At 60.6% G+C, this 18,052-nt stretch overlaps 1 protein-coding gene across 4 annotated transcripts in view; it reads right to left on the reverse strand.

The window, feature by feature from the left end:
* GRM4 (glutamate metabotropic receptor 4) overlaps positions 1–18,052 on the reverse strand; it is a 127,103-nt gene that overhangs the window by 5,440 nt on the left and 103,611 nt on the right. For 2 of the 4 annotated variants that reach the window (XM_004717237.4, XM_045292814.1), the window contains 4 exons: positions 12,422–12,622; positions 12,060–12,196; positions 7,828–8,763; positions 1,363–1,609 (listed from right to left, as the gene is read on the reverse strand). In XM_004717237.4, the coding sequence (XP_004717294.1) occupies positions 1,363–1,609; positions 7,828–8,763; positions 12,060–12,196; positions 12,422–12,622 (1,521 nt within the window). The remainder of the gene's footprint in view (positions 1–1,362; positions 1,610–7,827; positions 8,764–12,059; positions 12,197–12,421; positions 12,623–18,052) is intronic. The other 2 variants (XM_045292815.1, XM_045292816.1) reach the window with 2 other exon arrangements.

The following is an 18,052-nucleotide window of genomic DNA, read 5'->3' on the forward strand; positions in this document are numbered from 1 at the left end:
CAGAAGGAGCTGCTGTTTAAGCCCCATGGGCCATTGACTGAGCACCCAGGGGAGAAGCCACAGCCTGCAGTGGAGCCAGTTGGGGAGGGACCCCTGGGGTCAATGCAGGGCCAGAGGTCCCCCCCTCCTCCCCACAAGTAGCTGGATGCCCCCTCCTTCCACCCTCCCCGCCCCCACCCAAGGCAGAGCCCTGTGGCCGCAGCCAGAGCAGAGGAACACAGCAGCGGTCAACCCTGCGTCGGCCACCTGATGGCCGTGTGACTGCTGCGAGCCTCCATGCCCTCGCTGCCTCACTCAGATGCCGCCCTCCCACAGTGGCTGTGAGGGTGACGAAGGCAGGCACAGAGTAGGTCTGGCACACAGGGGAGGACCACCACCATTCAAGGACACGCCCCTCACGTCCCCTGCCTGTGCCTCCGGACCCAGCCCTGGAGGGCTCTGCCTGCCCAGGCCTTGCCGACCACCCCCTCATCCTGTACCCTCTCAACTGCAGGGTCACCTCTGAAAGCCCCCTCTGGGCAACCACCCACTCGTCCTCTCGCTTCCCAGTCCGGCCTGGCTTCCCCAGGGTTCCCAGCCCTCGGGGCCCTGCTAGGGGCAGCTGGACAAAAGGCCAAGCCGGACTGGCAGTGCTGGGCTTGCGCTGGGGCCCCTCCTCCCAGTGGACAGGGCCTCTCTCTGAATCCCCCCTCTTTCCACAGGGACTTAAAGGGACAGGCAGAGACCTGGACCCCAAGGTCATTGATTCCAGCTGATGGCCAGAGACCTTACTGGTCAGCATAGACCTGGCCCGCGGGATTTCCCAGTTAGGGTGTGATGGAAGTGGGCTGCCCCTCTTTCTCCCATGGAGCAGATAGTGGGCTGGAGCCTGTGGTTTCTTGGTTAGCCACTGAGTGATTCACCACTGTCCACTCCTTGTGGACCCCTGCGTGGAGTCACAAGCTAAGGTGGTCCCTCATTGTAGGAGCAGGAAGTCCCATCTTTCTCCTGGGGAGCTGCTGGTGGGCTCAGACGGTCAATCTTGGGGTTTAGCACCCAGCAGGTGACCAACTGCACCGCCGGACCTCCAGTGGATCACAGGCTGGCCAATCCCAGTCACACCCACAAGGGACAGGGTTCCCTGGAAGCGCATGGCAAGGCAGGGTGGGGACAGGGACTGGACGGAGGGCACAAGGCAGGGTGCTACCTGGTACCTCTGGATTAAACCTGACCTCCCCGCTGGCCTCAGGGTTCTGTCAATGGTCCCTCTCCCTCCTCCCTGAGGTCAGGGTGGTGTGTTAGCACCTGGAAGGGCGGCAGGGTCCGCACGCATCAGCCTCCGTGGGGGCGGGGCCGGCAGGAGGGGCGGGGCCGGGAGCTCACCTGGCGGCTCAAGGTTCTCGCAGAGCTCTGACTTGGCCTCCCCGTTGGGCCGGAAGCTGCCCTTCTGTGTGAACTTGTTGGACATGGTGGCGGCGGTGACGACGGCTTTGAGACTTCGCTTGCGCTTGGGCACGTTCTGCTCCGGGTGGAAGAGGATGATGTAGACCTTGGGCATGTACAGCATCCCCAGGGACACCGAGGCGCTCAGACTCACCGAGACCGTCAGGGTGGTCGTCTGGATGTACAGCTGGGGGCGGGTGGGGGGTGGCGTCAGAGCGGGCTGTGCCGCGCCTCCCAGGCCCTGACCCCACCCAGCTAGCTCCCACCCCGAGGAAGGCAGACACTGCAGGGGCAGACCCCGGGACACCGCCCTGTGCCCCGCTGGCTTCAACTATGAAAGAAAGCAGTGTCAAGCCCTGGCTCTACCACTTTTGGCCACGTGGACTTGCACGAATCACATCCTGGTGCCTCAGTTTCCTCCTGGATGACACAGACGTAACCAGTCTCGTACTTTCCTCCCGGGACAGGTGTGATAATTCAAAGACTGAGCTGACCCGTCACAGAAACAAACTGGCGGTGATTGCCAACCTTCTAGACCTGCCCTGGGGTTCTGAGACTCACTCTTGGTGGGAGTAGAAAGCCCCATCTTTCTCCTGGGCAGCGGCTGGTGGTTTCAAACTGCAGACCTTGAGGTTAGCAGGCTAATGTGTAACCACTAGGCCACCAGCGTCTGAAACCCTGCCTGGTGCACGCTAAGTGCTATGTGAGTGTTTGTGGTTATGAGATACTATTTGCAGGAGGCATCCCTCAGGGGGCCACCACTGTCCCGTCCCAAGACCCTGCACTGGACTGGGAAGGCATGAGTCTCTCCCCGTGGCTGGGGCATCTGTCCCCCTGTGGCCTGGCCCCTGCTCTGTGGCTGCAACCCCTATGTGTCACCGTGCTGAGCAGGTTGGTGGCACGAGAGCCTTGGCCACACCCAGCAAGGTCCACAGCGGCATCACATCCAACGCTCATTTCACACCCGCCTGCCAGGACTAACAGTGATGGATGTTTAGCAAAACGGACACCCATTAATCTGGATGTCGGCTAATGCATTCTTCAATAGTGGGCCTTCCAGGCAGGGCCCCTTGGGGACTCCCTCCGGACTCCTCCCTCTCTCCATCTCCTCCCGGGGCTCAGCTGCCTCGCTGGTGTCCCTGGACCAGGCTGGTCCCAGGGGAGACCTAGTCTGTGCCTCTTATTCAGGGTCCTGGGGGACAGGAATGTTCTCCCTCACCCCCATGCCATCTCGTGCTGCTGTTTATGGGCTTGCCTCCCGACATGCATCCCCAGGGCCGGATTTAGGTACCACCTCCTCTAGGAAGTCCTCCCTGACCCCTGGCTCTCTTCAGCCCTCCTTGGCCCCTTCGTTGCTTTCACCCAGCCCAGATGTGGCACTTGCTCCCTGAAGCCACACAGGCCAGATTCCTCGCTCTACTACCCCAACTGTCACCTGCCCCCTCCATAAAGGCCCCATGGCCCTGGGTCTCCTACCTGTGGGAGAGGAGCCGGAGAAGCTCCGGGTCTGGGAGGAGAAGGGCAGAGGGTGATCGGAAGCTGTGTGACCCTGCTGGGGGTGTCCTGCAGGGTCCTCTCTGGGCCTCAGTTTCCTCTTCGGCACAATAGGACAGCAGCACCTACCTCACCCAAACCATGATATTGCCCCTAGCCCAAACTGGGGATCCACGTGGAATTTGCAGGCGGGAGGTGGGGGGGGCGGCATGGAGACGCAACGAGACAATCGTGCTGTTCGCAAGCCAACAGGCTGGCAGTCCTCAGTGCGCCCCACCCCCCAGCCTGGGGCGACCCAGATCAAACAGGGCTCCATGGGGAGGAGGCTGGGGGCACTGAAGTTGCTTCATTTGCCACCATCTAGGGAAACAGCACAAACTCAGGGGACACCAGAGCCTGTTCCCCAGGTTGCTCAGAGAGGCAGTCCCCAGAACTCGCACACAGCCACCCTCGTGCCAGGGGTGCAGAGCAGCCCCCAGCCCCCGGACGGCAGGACGGCCAGGCCAGGCCCAGGATGTGGGCCGTGGCAGGGCGGAGGTGGGAAGACAGGCCCCAGATATCCTGACAGCGTGCTGGACAGTGCAAAAGTGACCTGGGCTTGTTATCTGCACCCCCACCCCGCCAGATGCAGAGCCCCTGGGGCCAGGGCTGTGTCTCATTCAATTGAGATTCCCTGAGGACGGGGTGTCCGTCTCCTCACACTGGGGATTCCTGGGTAGAGAGGTGGTATTTCCAGAGCAGATGCCTATCATTCCCACCTTGATTCAAGTGGGAACGGGGGTGGGGGACAGAGATAGGGACACCCTCTCTGAGCAGTGCTAGTCCTGCTGCAGACCCAGCCTTGAGGTGGGGGCTGGGAGCCCAGATGACCGGTCCCACTCTGGGCAATGCTCCCCCCAGCAGCTGTGGGGCCCAGGCATTCAGGCGTGCATGCTTGCACCACTGTCGTGAACGTCTTGGGATGCCTGAGCAAGAGCCTGGCTTTTTCCCTTTGCACCGGGCCCTGCCAGTTCTATAGCCAGCCCGAGCCCAGTGCACCACAGTGCTCAGTCTCCCTGGGCAGCCCAACGGGCCCTTTCTGCAAACAGAAATAGACGGAGTGGGGCACGGAGATCAAACGTGCACAAAGCTGCCCTCGGATGACCCCTGCCTGCTGGGGCTTCCCCTCCCAGCCTGCCCAGAATGTTGGGGGAGCATAGCTGCTGGGTTTGGAAGGCTAGGGAGTCGAGGCTGGTGTGCGATGCTTATCTGCTCCTTGGTCCACAAGAGCTAACAAACGACCAGGGAGGTGCAGGCCAGCCCTGTGGGCAGCAGACACCAGCTTGATGGTCCATGTGCCCACCCCATCTCGGAGGCCCACTCTTAGCTAGGGACTTGCTTCTGGGGCTCTCATGCACAGCATCACCTGTTAGTCCTGATCAGAGAAGCACTGGCCTTCAAGAAATGTGAGCCCAGATCTAAACAAGGGGCTTAACGGCCGCCGGCGGAGTGACAGGTGGCCGTCAGGCTGGGATTCCACCTGCCCTCCCCTTCCCCCACCTTCCAGCTTGGGTGGGGGGGTCCCTGAGAGTCACCCATTCCTGCTCCCCTTCCAGGTCAGGCCCTGCTCCACCACCCTGCAGCTGTGAAGAACCCTGCTTTAAGGGCTCTTACTAGTCACGTGCCCCCAGAGGGGAGGGCGTGGTCTGACCTGGGTGGGCCAAACGGTGCAGAAAGGAGTGGCTGTCGATATCAGGGTGAATCTCCCAGTGGGGCCAGGATGAAAGGGCCCTGAGAGGCCTGGGAGGGGCACTACATGCTTCTGCCCACGCCAACCTGGCACAGGGATGCTGGGGTCCCTAGAATGCATATGGGCCAGCCGGGGACCTTCTCCCACACCTGGCCAACCTCCTGCCACAGCCTGCCCGCCTGGCTGAGCAATAACCCCACACCGTGAAGCAGCCCTGCTCCAGGCGGCTCAGGGCAATGCCACAGGGCTGCGGTGTTAAGCCCTGGGAATCCGGGCTAATGCCAGGAAATCCAGCTGCCTGCTCACCGGAGCGGCACAGACAGCTCACTGTGCGGCAGCACCTGCCCCAGGGGATGCGCTTAGCGAGCACACACACATGGATACACACACACACCTGCACGCCTAGCTTCTTCACTCACACACCCGCCTGAACTCATAGGTGCACACCCACCGCTGGTCCAGACACACACACACACACACACCTGCACATACCAGCACCTACGCACACATCCGTACACACTCGCACATACACCAGCACACTGACCAGCCCATCCCTGCTCCAACTGCGGCATGCACCGTGCGGGTAGAGGAGGGCTTCCACAAGTTCCTGGAAAATGGAATTGAAAGGCAGTGGGGTTTCCCCCAAGAACCTTTTGAAGCCCCCTTGTACACACACAGTCTTCCCACCCACCACTGCCTGCAGGACATGTAGGCGTCCATACACACACCACAAATCCTCACAGCCCTTCCCACCCCACCCCCAGCAAGCAGCTTGCAACTGCAGTGTGACCTGGCCAGGGAATCCCCGCACCGCCCTGGGCTGCCCCAGCCTGGAAGGAGCCTGCTGGTATGGGCCTGCAGGGACTCCAAGGTCATTGGTCCCCTCCCTCCTCATTCAGAGACGGACAGGGGTGTGACCCAGCTCACCTGGCCAGTCTTATGCCCCCCACAGGGAGGAGAGCTGTGCTCTGTGGCCCGGGGAAAGCCCCCGCCCCTCTCAGAAGAGCTCTCCCCAGAGGTTCTTTTGGGGCTGAGGGAGGCCTCCCAGAGACAGGGAGCTCAGGGTGGTTGGTCCCCTGGAAGATTGAGTTGGGGGAAGGGGTGGAGGTTGGGCTCAGCATCCGGAGTTGGAAGGATCTGATACCTGGGTCTGGCACGGACCCCACTGGGGAAGGACATGCTGACAAGCAACAAGGGGATTGTGGGAAGGGGGGTCCAGGAGACCTAACCTCCATGCTGCCCTCCTTTCAGCCTCGTACCTCGCTTCTCCCTGCCGAGGGGCCTGCTGGAACGATGGAGGGTCACCTCTCAGGTTTCCTGGAGTGTGGGTGGCTCCCCCATTGGCTCTGTGGGCCCCATGGGCACTAAGGGGGCATGGAGGCCCTGCCTGTAGCTGCCCCCAGCAAGCGGGGGGCCTTGCGGAGGCAGGAGACATGGCTCCCAGGGGCGGTGGCTTAGGCCCAAGTGTGTAGGGTGGCGGTACCCTCCCTGGTGCCAGGCTCCATCTTGGATCTCACGCTCTTTCTTCCCTGCCAGCCCCCCACCTCTGTGTCTTGGAGCCCCTTGGCCCTCAGGGCCACGGATGCAGGCATGTCACGGGCCTCCCCGGTCCATGCCGGAGGGCTCTGGTGAGCAGGACGGAGGTCCTGTCCTGGAGGAAGACTGGAGATGAAAGCCCTGGACAATTGCGGTATCAGAGTTGCAAGGGGGTGGGGCTGCAGGGGGGGCAGCTTGGGGGCACAGTGGGATACTCTTGAGAGAGCCAGGATCAAGTTCAGTTGTGCCACCTCCTGGCTGTGCAACCTGGGGCAAGTTACTCCACCTCTCTGTGCCTACCTGACCTTCTTTATAAATGGGGGTAGTAATTCTCACGGGGTCACTGCAGGGGCTGGTGGTCACTGGGTAAAGTGTCCGGCACATTCAGGCACCCCGCCAGCGGCCCCCTTGCGGAAAACCTAGCCTCCCTCAGAGCTGGCGCCCAGTCTCGGGGCTTCCAATGCCACCCAGCACTGACCACTCCCACCATCCATCTCCAGCACAGCCTCCCCTCTGAGTCTCAATCCCAACCCAAGTCCCACTGCTGACTCAGCCTCGCCCCGTGGATGGGCGATGGGTCCCCATGCCTAGCATGCCCAGAGGCCCTCCTGACGTCTCGCTGGACCCTCTCACTGAGTTCCCCCGTCTCAGGGTCCCAGGGCACAAAATGCCTGCCTGCTGACACTCGGGCCACAAACCGTGGTGTCACCCTCAACATCAAAGACCCAGCCCGCTCCACCTCCACCTCCAAACACAGCAGGCCTCACTCCTGCTGCCCAGGCGAATGTCCCCAGCCCCGCCCTCCTCAGTGCTCCACCCAGGATCTCTTCCCACCTAGAGCAGACCATCCTCCTGCCTGCTCAGAACCCCACAGCCGGCCCCCACCATCCCCATCCTACACCATCTCCTGGTCACCTCTCTGACCCCACCTCCCCAGCCTCCACACAGGCGTTAGCACTACAACACCCAGGGCATTGTTTGACTGCAGGGCGCGGATCGTCGCCTCCAGTGGCTAAGGAGGAAACGGAGGCTGGGATGGCCAGTGGGCTTGCCCCAGGTCCCAGGTGAGATGTGGGGCTTGGACCAGTAGCTTCTGTCTTCAGTGACTCCCGAGTTCAAGTTCAATGGCCCCACGTGGCCCAGGCAGTGCTAGTGCAGGGGTGTGGGCAGCGTCTACAAGACCCCTGGGTGGCCTGACAGAGCCCGAATCCTCTAGTGATGGGTCGGGGGAGGGAGGCCCTCCAGTGGCGCAGCCAGGCCCCAGACTCCCGGGCTCTGGGGGCCAGGCTGAGGCTGGAGACAGGGGGACCCTGAGTGTGAACGGGACGGAAGATGGGGCTCAGCTCGAGAGGGTGAGAGGGCGGGGGAAGGGAGAATGAAGGAGGGCCCAGCAGCCAGGGAACAGAGGAGAGGAGGAGCCAGGAAGGGGGACAAACAGGACAGGGCAGTCCGGAGAGAGGGAAGGAGAGAGGGAGGGGAGGGAGGATGAGACAGACGAGGCAGAGAAGACAAGGGGAGGGGGGACGTGCAATTAAGAGACAGTGGGAAGAGGTGAAGAGGGCATTTCTGGAGCAGGGTGAGAGCCGGCCTGTCCCCTGGGGGTGGGCCTGCCCATTCCCGGTCACGCCCCGGCCCCCACCCCTCACCTTGTCGGCCGACTGTGAGGTGCCGAAGAAGATGGGGATGAAGGCCAGCCAGACGATGCAGGTGGTGTACATGGTGAAGCCGATGGGCTTGGCCTCGTTGAAGGTCTCGGGCACGCCGCGCGTCTTGATGGCGTAGACGGTGCACGTGACCATGAGCAGCATGCTGTAGCCTAGCAGGCAGATGAGCGACAGGTCCGAGATGTCGCACTTGAGCACGCCCCGGGCGAAGCGGGGGTCGAGCGTCCGCTGGTCCTGGAAGTCCACCACTGAGTGGGAGGGGTCCACCACGAACCACACGCAGATGCCCAGCAGCTGCAGGGAGATGAGGCTGAAGGTGATGGCCAGCTGTGAGGCCGGGCTGATGAAGCGCGGGGCGCTGACCGACCGCTTGCCCTGCTCGAAGATGCGGTAGATGCGGTTGGTCTTGGTGAGCAGGGCGGCGTAGCTGACGCTCATGCCCAGCCCCAGGAAGATGCGGCGCAGCGAGCAGGTGCCCAGGTCGGGCTCGGCGATCATCAGGAAGGTGGTGGCGTAGCACAGGAAGATGCCGGCCAGCAGCACGTAGCTCAGCTCCCGGCCCGAGGCCTTGACAATGGGGGTGTCATTGTAGCGCACGAAAGTGGCCACCACAAAGAGCGTGGCGCCGATGCCCATCACGGCCAGGAAGAGGGGCAGCACGGCCCACGGTGAGTCCCACTCGAGCTTGATGATGGGGATGGGCCGGCAGCCCGTGCGGTTCTCCGTGGGCCGCATGTCGTAGGGGCACGTCTTGCAGGTGTACCGGTCTGCCTGGTACTGGTAGCCGGTGCAGGGCTCGCAGTGCCAGCAGCAGGGCATGCCCTTCACCGTCTTCTTCCGCTCGCCTGGCTGGCAGGGCAGGCTGCAGATGGAGCGAGGCAGCTGCTGCCCATTCCCCGGCCAGTGCATCCGCTCTATCTGGCAACGACAGCACCACGCGGCCAGCCTCAGGACACGCCCCCCCACCCCCAGCGCCAGCCGGGCAGCCCCAGCTGTGCTCCACCCAGGGGTCTCCAGGGGCTTGGTAGAAATGCAAAACGTTGATGCCACTCCAAACTTACAGCTCCAGCATCTGCATTCTTAACAAGGGCTTCCCCTCCCCCTCCCCCTGCCCCCCAAGGGATCTGTGTGCACCCTGGAACGGGAGAAGTGCTGTGTGTCATGAGTCGTATGGGCCGGCTCACCCTACCCCATGCAGCATGGGGACTTGGGTCCAGCTTAGGGCCACACCCAAAGCTCCCGTCCAAGGACACTTATGTTCCTCTTATTGTCTCCCAGAGGTTCGTCCGGTTGATGTCCGACTCCCCAAACCCTCAGGTGTTACCAGGTGCCACCACCGACAGGGTTTCCTCCCCGGTAATTCATCTCTACGGGAGCGGATCACCCTCTTTCACCCACCGAGACAACAGAGGGTTCGAATCACCAACCTGACTGTTAGCAGCTAAGCGCTTAAGCACCGTGCAGCTGGGACTCTTTAAGGAGTGCCCAGGGGTTAGCCTTTCCTTCCACCTCCCTTCAAATGAGTGCCAGTCACAGCTGCGTGTCTCTGTGAGCAACCAGCGGGGGCGCTGTCAGGCCCTGCTGTAGACGGACCACAACGTCTGCAGGCAGTGGGCAAACGGAGTCTGGCTGCGCTCGGGAGCCTTATCCAAAGAGTCTGCTCTGAACGGGGAGCTCTTGGGGAGAGAGCGTAGCTGGTGCCATGTGTGGGCTGCGTGTGGCAGCCTCACTCCTGGAGAAAACATAACCAGTTGGTTCAGGGCAACCATCTATAAGGAATGACCAAACTCAAACTGAAGTGACCGCCATTGAGTCATTTCTGGCTCACAGCGACGTAGAGGGCACCGGCCTGGGGGGCTACAGAGACTGTCACTCTTTCTGAGAGTACAGCCTCGCCTCGCACCGGAGAAGCAGCTGGTGGTTTGGAACTGCCGACCTCAGCAGCTCAGCATGGAACCCACCACCACCAGGGCTGCTGGATCACAGATCTTTCCCTAGAGGGCCTGGGGTGATGTGGGTGGGGAGCTATTTCCAGGCTAGAAAAAGCTCTGACCCTTGTGGAGAAGGGGCCCGTGGGGATAGAATTAATACACCGGGCTGCTGGCCAAGATGTTGGAGGTTCAAGTCTACCCAGAGGCATCTCAGAAGAAAGGCCTGGCTGACTACTTTCACACAAAAACAACAACAACAACCAATGAAAATCCTAGAGAGCCCAGAGTGGAACTGGGCACGCAGTCACTGACCGGGAGCTAGAATCCACTCGACAGCTTCCATTGGGAAAGAGCAGTAAATCCAGTTCTGCTGATCACAGCGGGTCCCCGGCTAACTGACTGTGTGCCTTTGAACTAAAGACCGATGCCTAGGAGCCCTTGTTCCCCACCCCCACGAGAGTGGGCATGGAAGCCGCGGGGTCCTTTGTTGGGGAGTGACTTCCGTCTGGAAGTGGCATGGCATTCACCCTCTGTAGTCCATCCTCCATCGTGTGTGAAGCCCAGATTCACGCACCTGCCGCTCACTAACTACCTGCAGCACTTCCGCATGCATGCGCGCACGCACACACGCATGCGTCCACGCACGCACAAGACGGGGTGATCGAAAGATCCCAGCAGGGAGCAGGCAAGGCGGGCTCCACGCCCACTGCTTGCACGTACACACATGGGGGCACCCCTACCACCAACAGCAAGATGCGACTGGATTTCCTGCTAGAACCACAGGCCCGTGCAAAAGAGGGCTTGGAGTTTTTTGGTTTGTTTTGTCTTCCTGCGTCACCAGCGAGTTTGCGCCCCTAGGCACATCAGACACATAAAGAAATGACCATGCCCAAGTAGTGAGGCCCAGGGCACTGGCGATGGGAGGCCCCTCTCAGTCCCAGCGGGAGAGGTCTTTCCCCCAGTCCCCAGGGCCTGGCTGACTCTGTGCCTCCCACTGCCCAGCCCAGAATTAGCTACTCAAGGAGACAGTGGAGGAGGTGTGAGCAGGTAAGGGACCTCACCTTCTCCCATCAACTCAACGCGCCTGGGCTTTTTCGGGGAGGGGGTAACAGAGGACCAGGAGAGCATGGGGGGCTGGGTCAGGATGGGCCAAAGGCAAACAGAGAAGGTTTACTGGGTGGAGGGGTCTTGTGTTATTGGAGAGGAGACGCTCAAGGGAGGGGTCCGAGACTCCCTAACAATGCCTCGACAGTGGCTGGTACCCAGCAGGTACGCCACAGTTGCTGCAGGCTGCTGCTGACCCGCTCCACGGCCTCGCCCAGGCCAGCAGGTCCTTGGCATCCACACGCTTTGCCAGGTGCTCGGCCCTGCCAGCCTCCTCCCAGTAGTCCCAGGGTATCACTACAGGAGCCAGCACATCTCTGACCCTGTCATGCTCGGTGGCCTTAAGGGCGGCTCTCTGCCTCCCTGGGGCTGGTTTCCTGAAACAATTCTTTTGACGTAGAAGACTGCTACTCTAAATGAGTTCTTGGGTGACGTGGGCTTTGAAGGGCTTCAGGGGCCCCTCGCTGGGAGAGACAATTACCCCAGAAGCCTGCCCCGTGACATACCCTCCCAGGCCAGGCCCCTGAGCTCTGGGTCTCCTGAGTCTTCTAAGCCATTTAAGACATCACTCGGGGCCCACCCTGATCACTCCCTGGGCCCTGCAAGGTAGGGGCCAAGGCCACAGGGCAGCTCCCTGGGGAGTGAGCCACTCAGCCCTCCCCTCCCCAAACACGGCTGAGTGGGGAGTCAGCCCCTATACCCCTGGGACATTCTGTGAACAGGGGAGAGTGGCTAGAAGGATCCGGAAGCCTTATAATATCATGGGAGGGGGGGGAGTGTCCCTGTCACCTGTACAGTTTGAGGGATGAAGAAGTTACTCTGAAAGCATCCCCTGCACTCGAGCCAAGGTGAGACCTTCTATTTGGCCTGTGGCCTTGCCCTGTAAGACTCAGTCCTGGGCCAAATGTAGCCTTTCCCACCCCCCACCCACCCCCACCAAGCCTTTTGGCCACTTTTCCGCTACCTGAGCATGTGGGAAGCAGGCATACCAGAAGTCCAGGCTGAGGGGAGGGGACCGCAGCAGGCCCAGCCTACTGCCCTGTTCTCTCCCACCTTTTTGTGGGGTGGGGGGGTGAGATTCTGGCACTGAGGCCCCGTGAGGTGTCCCTCCCAGAGCTGGGGGTGTTCTGAGTGACTCCCCATGCCCCGCGGCAGCCAACCCTCCCGACAGACACTTACTCTGAGGTGCAGGTGGTCAGTCCACGTGCCGATGACCTTGTACTCCGCGGAGCCATTGCGCATCTGGTACTGGTAGATGTCGTAGCGCCCGGGGGCATCTCCGTTCTCATTGAAGGTCACGGGGTTCCCTGCGATGCCTGGGGGAGCCCTCACTCTCAGTGTCCCGGCCGGAGCCTCGGGAGCAGGGAGGATCTAGGGGTCCCTCCAGTCTCTCTCCAGCTGCGCTATGTCCTCGGAGGCCCCGGGACGCTCTCCGGGAGTTTCCACCCCTTGGGACCTTTGGGAAGACTCACCCACCCCGCCCCACAGCGCCAGAAGCTCCGCTGCCCCAGGGGATCGGCCGTGGCTGCCCAGGTCCGCACCTGAGAAGTTGACATTGCGGATGTATCTGAGCAGCTGCGTGCCGTCCACGGGATCCATCCGCGGGCAGAGCCCCACACGTCCTGGGCACAGGTCGCGGTGCATGGCGTGCAGCGCATGGCCCATGGCGTACACGGCGTCGATCACAAATTGCACCTTCCCCTCCTGCTCATACGCTGAGTCCTGCCCGATGCGCTCTCGGTCTGCAGCGAAACACCCAGGGTGGGCGCGCCCATGAGGCCAACTGCGTGGGGTCCGGCCCACCAACTTCACAGAGGGTGCACGGAGGGGGCAGTAGAGCCAGAGTGGCCCTCTGGCGCCCATCCGTGAACCCCAGGGTCTCTTGACGCCTGTCCAGTGCTTTCTCCATCCCCCCAGGTGTCAGCTCTGTGGACGCTGCAGGAATGATGGGAGCATCCCTGGGGCCGGCAAAAGCCAAGACACCAATCTCCCTGGGAAGGTTGCTGGCCCTACCTGTCCCCAGCCTGGCCTGGGCCATCATGGGTCAGGAGGCCCCTCCCACAAGCCAGGACACCAATCTCCCTGGGAAGGTTGCTGGCCCTACCTGTCCCCAGCCTGGCCTGGGCCATCATGGGTCAGGAGGCCCCTCCCACAAGCCAGGACACCAATCTCCCTGGGAAGGTTGCTGGCCCTACCTGTCCCCAGCCTGGCCTGGGCCATCACGGGTCAGGAGGCCCCTCCCACAAGCCAGGTCAAGGAAGTGGGTGGGGCACCAAACAACTCACCTGTAGACAGCCTGCCCCACCCTAGAGAGCAACTGAGACTGAGGTGGTGAGCGGCCAGGGTTTCGGGGCTGTGATTTTTAGACAGAGGCTGCCAGGCCTTTCTGCCTGGTGCCTCTGGGGGGCTTCGAGCCACCAACCTTTGGATGAGGGATCAAGGGCTTCAACTGTTTGGGCCACCCAGGGACTCTACCTCCCTGCTCGAGGGCAAGTTCTACACCTTGCCAAGGTAATTTCCCAGAGGGCAGCAGGACACCCAGCCCAAGAGGGCCAGGAACCCACGGCACCTGGTGTTGTCACTGTGTCTACCCCCTGCCTTGGACCCCTTAAAGGCAGATCAGATACAGGGACCACACTGCCTCTCGCTGTGGTCTGCCCTCCCCACCCCCACCCCCACAAATCTGGTCCCCTCACAGCAGGAAGGACAGGGCATAGGGAAGCCAGGCTGCGGCACCTGTCACCCTTCAGCTGGGCAGGACCCTCCACATCTTTAGCATGGCTCAGGAAGGTCTCACAGAGTGGGGTGTGGGTCTTAGAGGTCAGCATCACAGTGCTGGGGTGGTGGGACCAGAGGGGTCCTCTGCTCCAATCCTGTCATTTGACAGGTGAGAGTATAGCAACCCGGAGGAGGACACTGGCCTTCCCAGAGGACTCCGCATCAGGCCAGATGTCTTTTGAGACATGAGGACCCACCCCTGCCTGTTTCAGACTGCACCTGACCTTCTGCCCGTACTTTTAGCCAAGGAGTGGAAGCTGTCTCCTGCCTGTCCCAGAGCCCCAGTGGAGCTGGTGGCAAGCCCCCCTTCCCTGCTTGGGCCACAGAGATCGTGTCACCAAAGGCAGGACCTGGCCCCAGTGACCCTTGAGGGAGGGTCTTCCTCAGAGATCAAGGGACACTGATTGGACACTCTAATTGGGCAGTTTGGGGTAGATAGCCAGTTGAGTGGGCTCTGGGTACCATTGGGCCCAGGAAGGTAGAGCCCACTGTGCAGCCGAGGGGCTGGAGATGGGCAAGGAGAGTCAGCCAAGGGTTCTCTGTCAACTCCCACTGCAGGGTGTTGGTCTGGACTGGAATTCCAGCTCCACCAGCCATCTAACCATGTGACCTTGGCCCTGTCCCCAGTCTCTCAGCCTCCAGCTTTCTGTCTAGAATGAAAATAGTGAGGAGAGGCACCTCACAGGTCTTTATGAGGGTTAATGAGTTAATATTCACCACAAGAGGAACCATGGTGGCCTGGTAGTTACACGCTGGGCTGCTAACCACAAGGTCAGCAGTTCAAAACCACCAGCTGCTCCTCAGGAGAAAGACGGCTTTCTGCTTCCGTGAAGAGTGACGGTCTTAAAACCCCACAGGGACAGTTTACCCTGCCCTATAGGGTCACTGAGTCGGAGCCGACTCAATGGCAGTTTATCTGTTTGTTTGCTTTTGGTATTCACAGGGTTAATAGGTTGATATGGGAGTCCTGGGAGCGGGGGAGCAGCAAATGGCTAAAGCATGTGCTCAGGGGTGAACCAAAAGTTTGGGAGTTCAAGTCCACTGAAGAGAGCGGCCTGGTGGTTTATTCCTCCCCCCCCCCCCCCCAAACTCAGCCACTGAAAACCTCGTGGTCCTCAGACACACGTGGGTCACCATGGGTCTGAGTGGACTGGTTGACATCTGGTTTGAGTTTTCACAGCAAGACCGGTGCTGGCTGAGTGCGACATTACTATCAAATGGCTGCCAACACCCAGGGTGCATGGTGATTACGAGTTGGGCTGCCAACCCTAAGGTCAGCAGTTTAAAACCACCAACCAGCTCCGCGGGAGAAAGATGGGGCCTTGTACTCCCGTAAAGAACTACAGTCTCAGAAACCCACAGGGGCAGTTCCACCCCGTCCTATAGGGTCACTATCAGTCAGAATCGATTGGATGGCATGAGTTTGGAGGTTTGGGGGTTTAAAGGCCCAGGTGCAAATTGGTGTGAACCCAGACACTGCCAGCAGAGCTTTCTAAGCCATGGCGCAGAGACTAGATGCGCAGAACAGGCAAATTCTCCATCCTCGCCACCCTGCTGACTAATCCCAAGCACAGAGCCCAGGAGAAGGGATCCTCTCTCCGAGGGAGGGGTGAGGCGGGGTCACTGGGGAAGCCCACTCCAGGAGCCAGAGCCTGGCTCAGCATCCCTGCTCTGAGCCCCTGTGTCTCCCACCCCTGGCCCTGCTCTCTCCGCCACTCAGCTCCACGAGACTAAATGATTAACCAGGGACTGAGGGGTGGGCAGGGCCCCCGCAGAGAGGAGGCCACTCTCTGCAAGGCCAGTGGCCACAGAGCCTGGCTGCCCCTCTGGTGGACCCTCACCCCTACTGAGCTGGTCCTCCACCCTCCTCACCCTGTCTTCCTGGGTCAGGCAGAAGCATACATATGTTCCCGGCCATAGCACCCTCAGGTGGGGCTGGGGGTCCCGAGGACACGACTCTGCCCTGGGTGACTGACGGAGGAGCAGCTGTGCCCGTAACCGAGCCCCTTGGGTGCTCGGTGAAGTGCCAGAGCCAGGCCCTGTATCCCTGAGCCTCGGCGGTCAGGCGTTTCTCATCCCCACAACACTGGGAGACGGGCATGACTGTCCTTGTGCACAGAGGGCAACGGGGTTGGCAGGGGCATTAGTGCCACACCCAGAGCCTCACAGGGGTGCTGGCACCTAGCAGGTAGTCCACACCTGTGGGCTGACTGTGTGCTGGTGAGCAGCAGGGTGGTACTGGTGCCCAAACTCGTCAGGGGCTTCCCTGAACTGGCCCACCCTAGAGTGCCCCTCTAGTCCCAAACCTGCCTCCTTCTCCCTTTTGCCCAGGCCTCACCAAGAACTAACCACAAGGTGAGCAGTTCAAACCCCAACAGCCACTCCCCAAGGGGGGACAAATGAGGCTGTCTGTTCCCATAAGTGTTTACCGTCTCAGAAACCCTGTGCAGAGTCTTTGTGAACTAGAATCAACTGAGTGGCAGTGGGTGGGTTGTGTGGGGGTCTAGAGGAGGTAGGTGGCAGGGGGAGGAGGCATCGAAATACCCCCTCTCAGGGTGGGCAGGGTCCCCAGGCTCAGGCTGGGCCACCTCGGAGCAGAGAGGAAGCTAGACACGCATTCCCGGGAGCTACTGGAGGAGATAAATTCCAGACACAGGGCGGCGTTGACAGCAGCAACCGTTTGAAGATGTCCTAATTGTGTCCCAGGGCACAGTGAGACAGAGATGCGTTTGGCTCGGCCACGGGTGACAGCCAGCCGGGAAGCCACGGGGAGATTTTCTCCGTCAGAACCCGGCAGCTGTGGTTACTACAGTGACTACAGCCTTTGTCTGCAGGTTGTAAATTGTAATTGAAATGAGTTTTCAAGGTTGAAATAATCAGAGTTCCTCCTTGCCTCCCCGCCTCACCTCTCCACAACTCACCCCGCCCAGCTGCCATCTTCCCAGGCCTAAACATATGGTACAGTACAGTGCTTGGTCTTCAAGGGGCCCCCTCATGGGAGGGGGCACAAAAGCGGCCACATCTGCACTTAGGTAATTTCACACCTACACCTGCGCTATAGCGAGCACACAACATTGTATGCATTTACCCACCTCCATATACAAGGAGCCCTGGGGCTCCTATGGCACTATGACATAAACATTGGACATCTAACCTCAAGGTTGGGGGTTCAAACCCACCAGCTGCTCTGAGGAAGAATGATGAGGCTAGGTGCTCCCATGAATATTTAATGTTGGAAACCCTATATGAGTCGCAGTCAACTGGATGGCAGTGGGGTTGATTTACACAAAGATACGCGCTCAAACTATCTATAAGCCCAGGCTACATTAACACATGGAACCCTGGTGCCCTAGTGCTTACGTGGTGGGCTGTTAACCACAAGGTCAGCAGTTCAAAACCACCCGCTGCTGCATGGGAGAAAGACAAGGCTTTCTACTCCCATGAAGAGTTACAGTCTCAGAAACTCAAAGAGACAGCTCTGTCCCATAGGGTCACTATAGGCTTAATTTAGGCCTCGGAAATTTTCCTGGGGAAACTCCTGCGTTGGTTCCAGCTACTGGCAGCTGAGCGCATCACCACTGCCCCAACAGGGCCCGTACACAGGACTGCACAAAGTTCGGGGGAGAATGTTTGCGCTCCATTTTCCACGCGCTCGCTGAAGCCCGCTCGGGACAGCTGTCCTCTGAACATGACACTTTATTGGAGCCAGAGAGGTCATTGAGCTCCCGGTCGAGCAGGCCTGCGGGCGGACGCTTCCAAGGCGGCCAGGCCAGGAAACCTGCTGGCATCAGGAGAGGAGGGGATTGGGATGCGGGAGGGCAGGGCTGTGCTCCTGAGGAGATGACTGCTGGGGGAAAGTGGGGGGCTCTCAGGACGCCAGCTGCAGTCAGTCTGCGGCAGAGGGTTCTTCCCGGGACCCCCACTCCACTGGGCTCTGAGGGGCCAGCGGCGCTGACAGGCCATCAGTCCTGGGGTGGTTGAGACGCTGTGGGCTTGAACCGCAGACTCTGGCAGGCATCCCAGCACTTTAACTACTGCGCCTAGGGCCCTCGTCGTAATCGAGATTGGCGTGCGTGTCCCTGCGTGTGAGTGTGTGTGTGTACGCTGACGTCTTACACGCCTCTAACTACACACGGAGAGCCTTGGTGGAGTAGTGGTCACACGTTGGGCTGTCAACCTCAGGGTCAGCGGTTCAAAACCACCAGGCACTCCATGGGAGAAGGACATGGCTTTCTACTCCCATGAAGAGCCACAGGCTGGGAAACCCACAGGAACGGTTCTACCCCGTCCCACAGGATCGCTGGGCATTGACATGGGCATCAGTTCCCGGCAGGGAGTGTGGTTTGGGGACCTGCGTGTGTAAAATACCTGCATTGACACCCAACATGCCAACA

The sequence above is a fragment of the Echinops telfairi genome, unplaced genomic scaffold (genome assembly GCF_000313985.2).
Source record: "Echinops telfairi isolate 266 unplaced genomic scaffold, ASM31398v2 ScPeMD7_655;HRSCAF=1070, whole genome shotgun sequence".
NCBI lineage: Eukaryota > Metazoa > Chordata > Mammalia > Afrosoricida > Tenrecidae > Echinops > Echinops telfairi.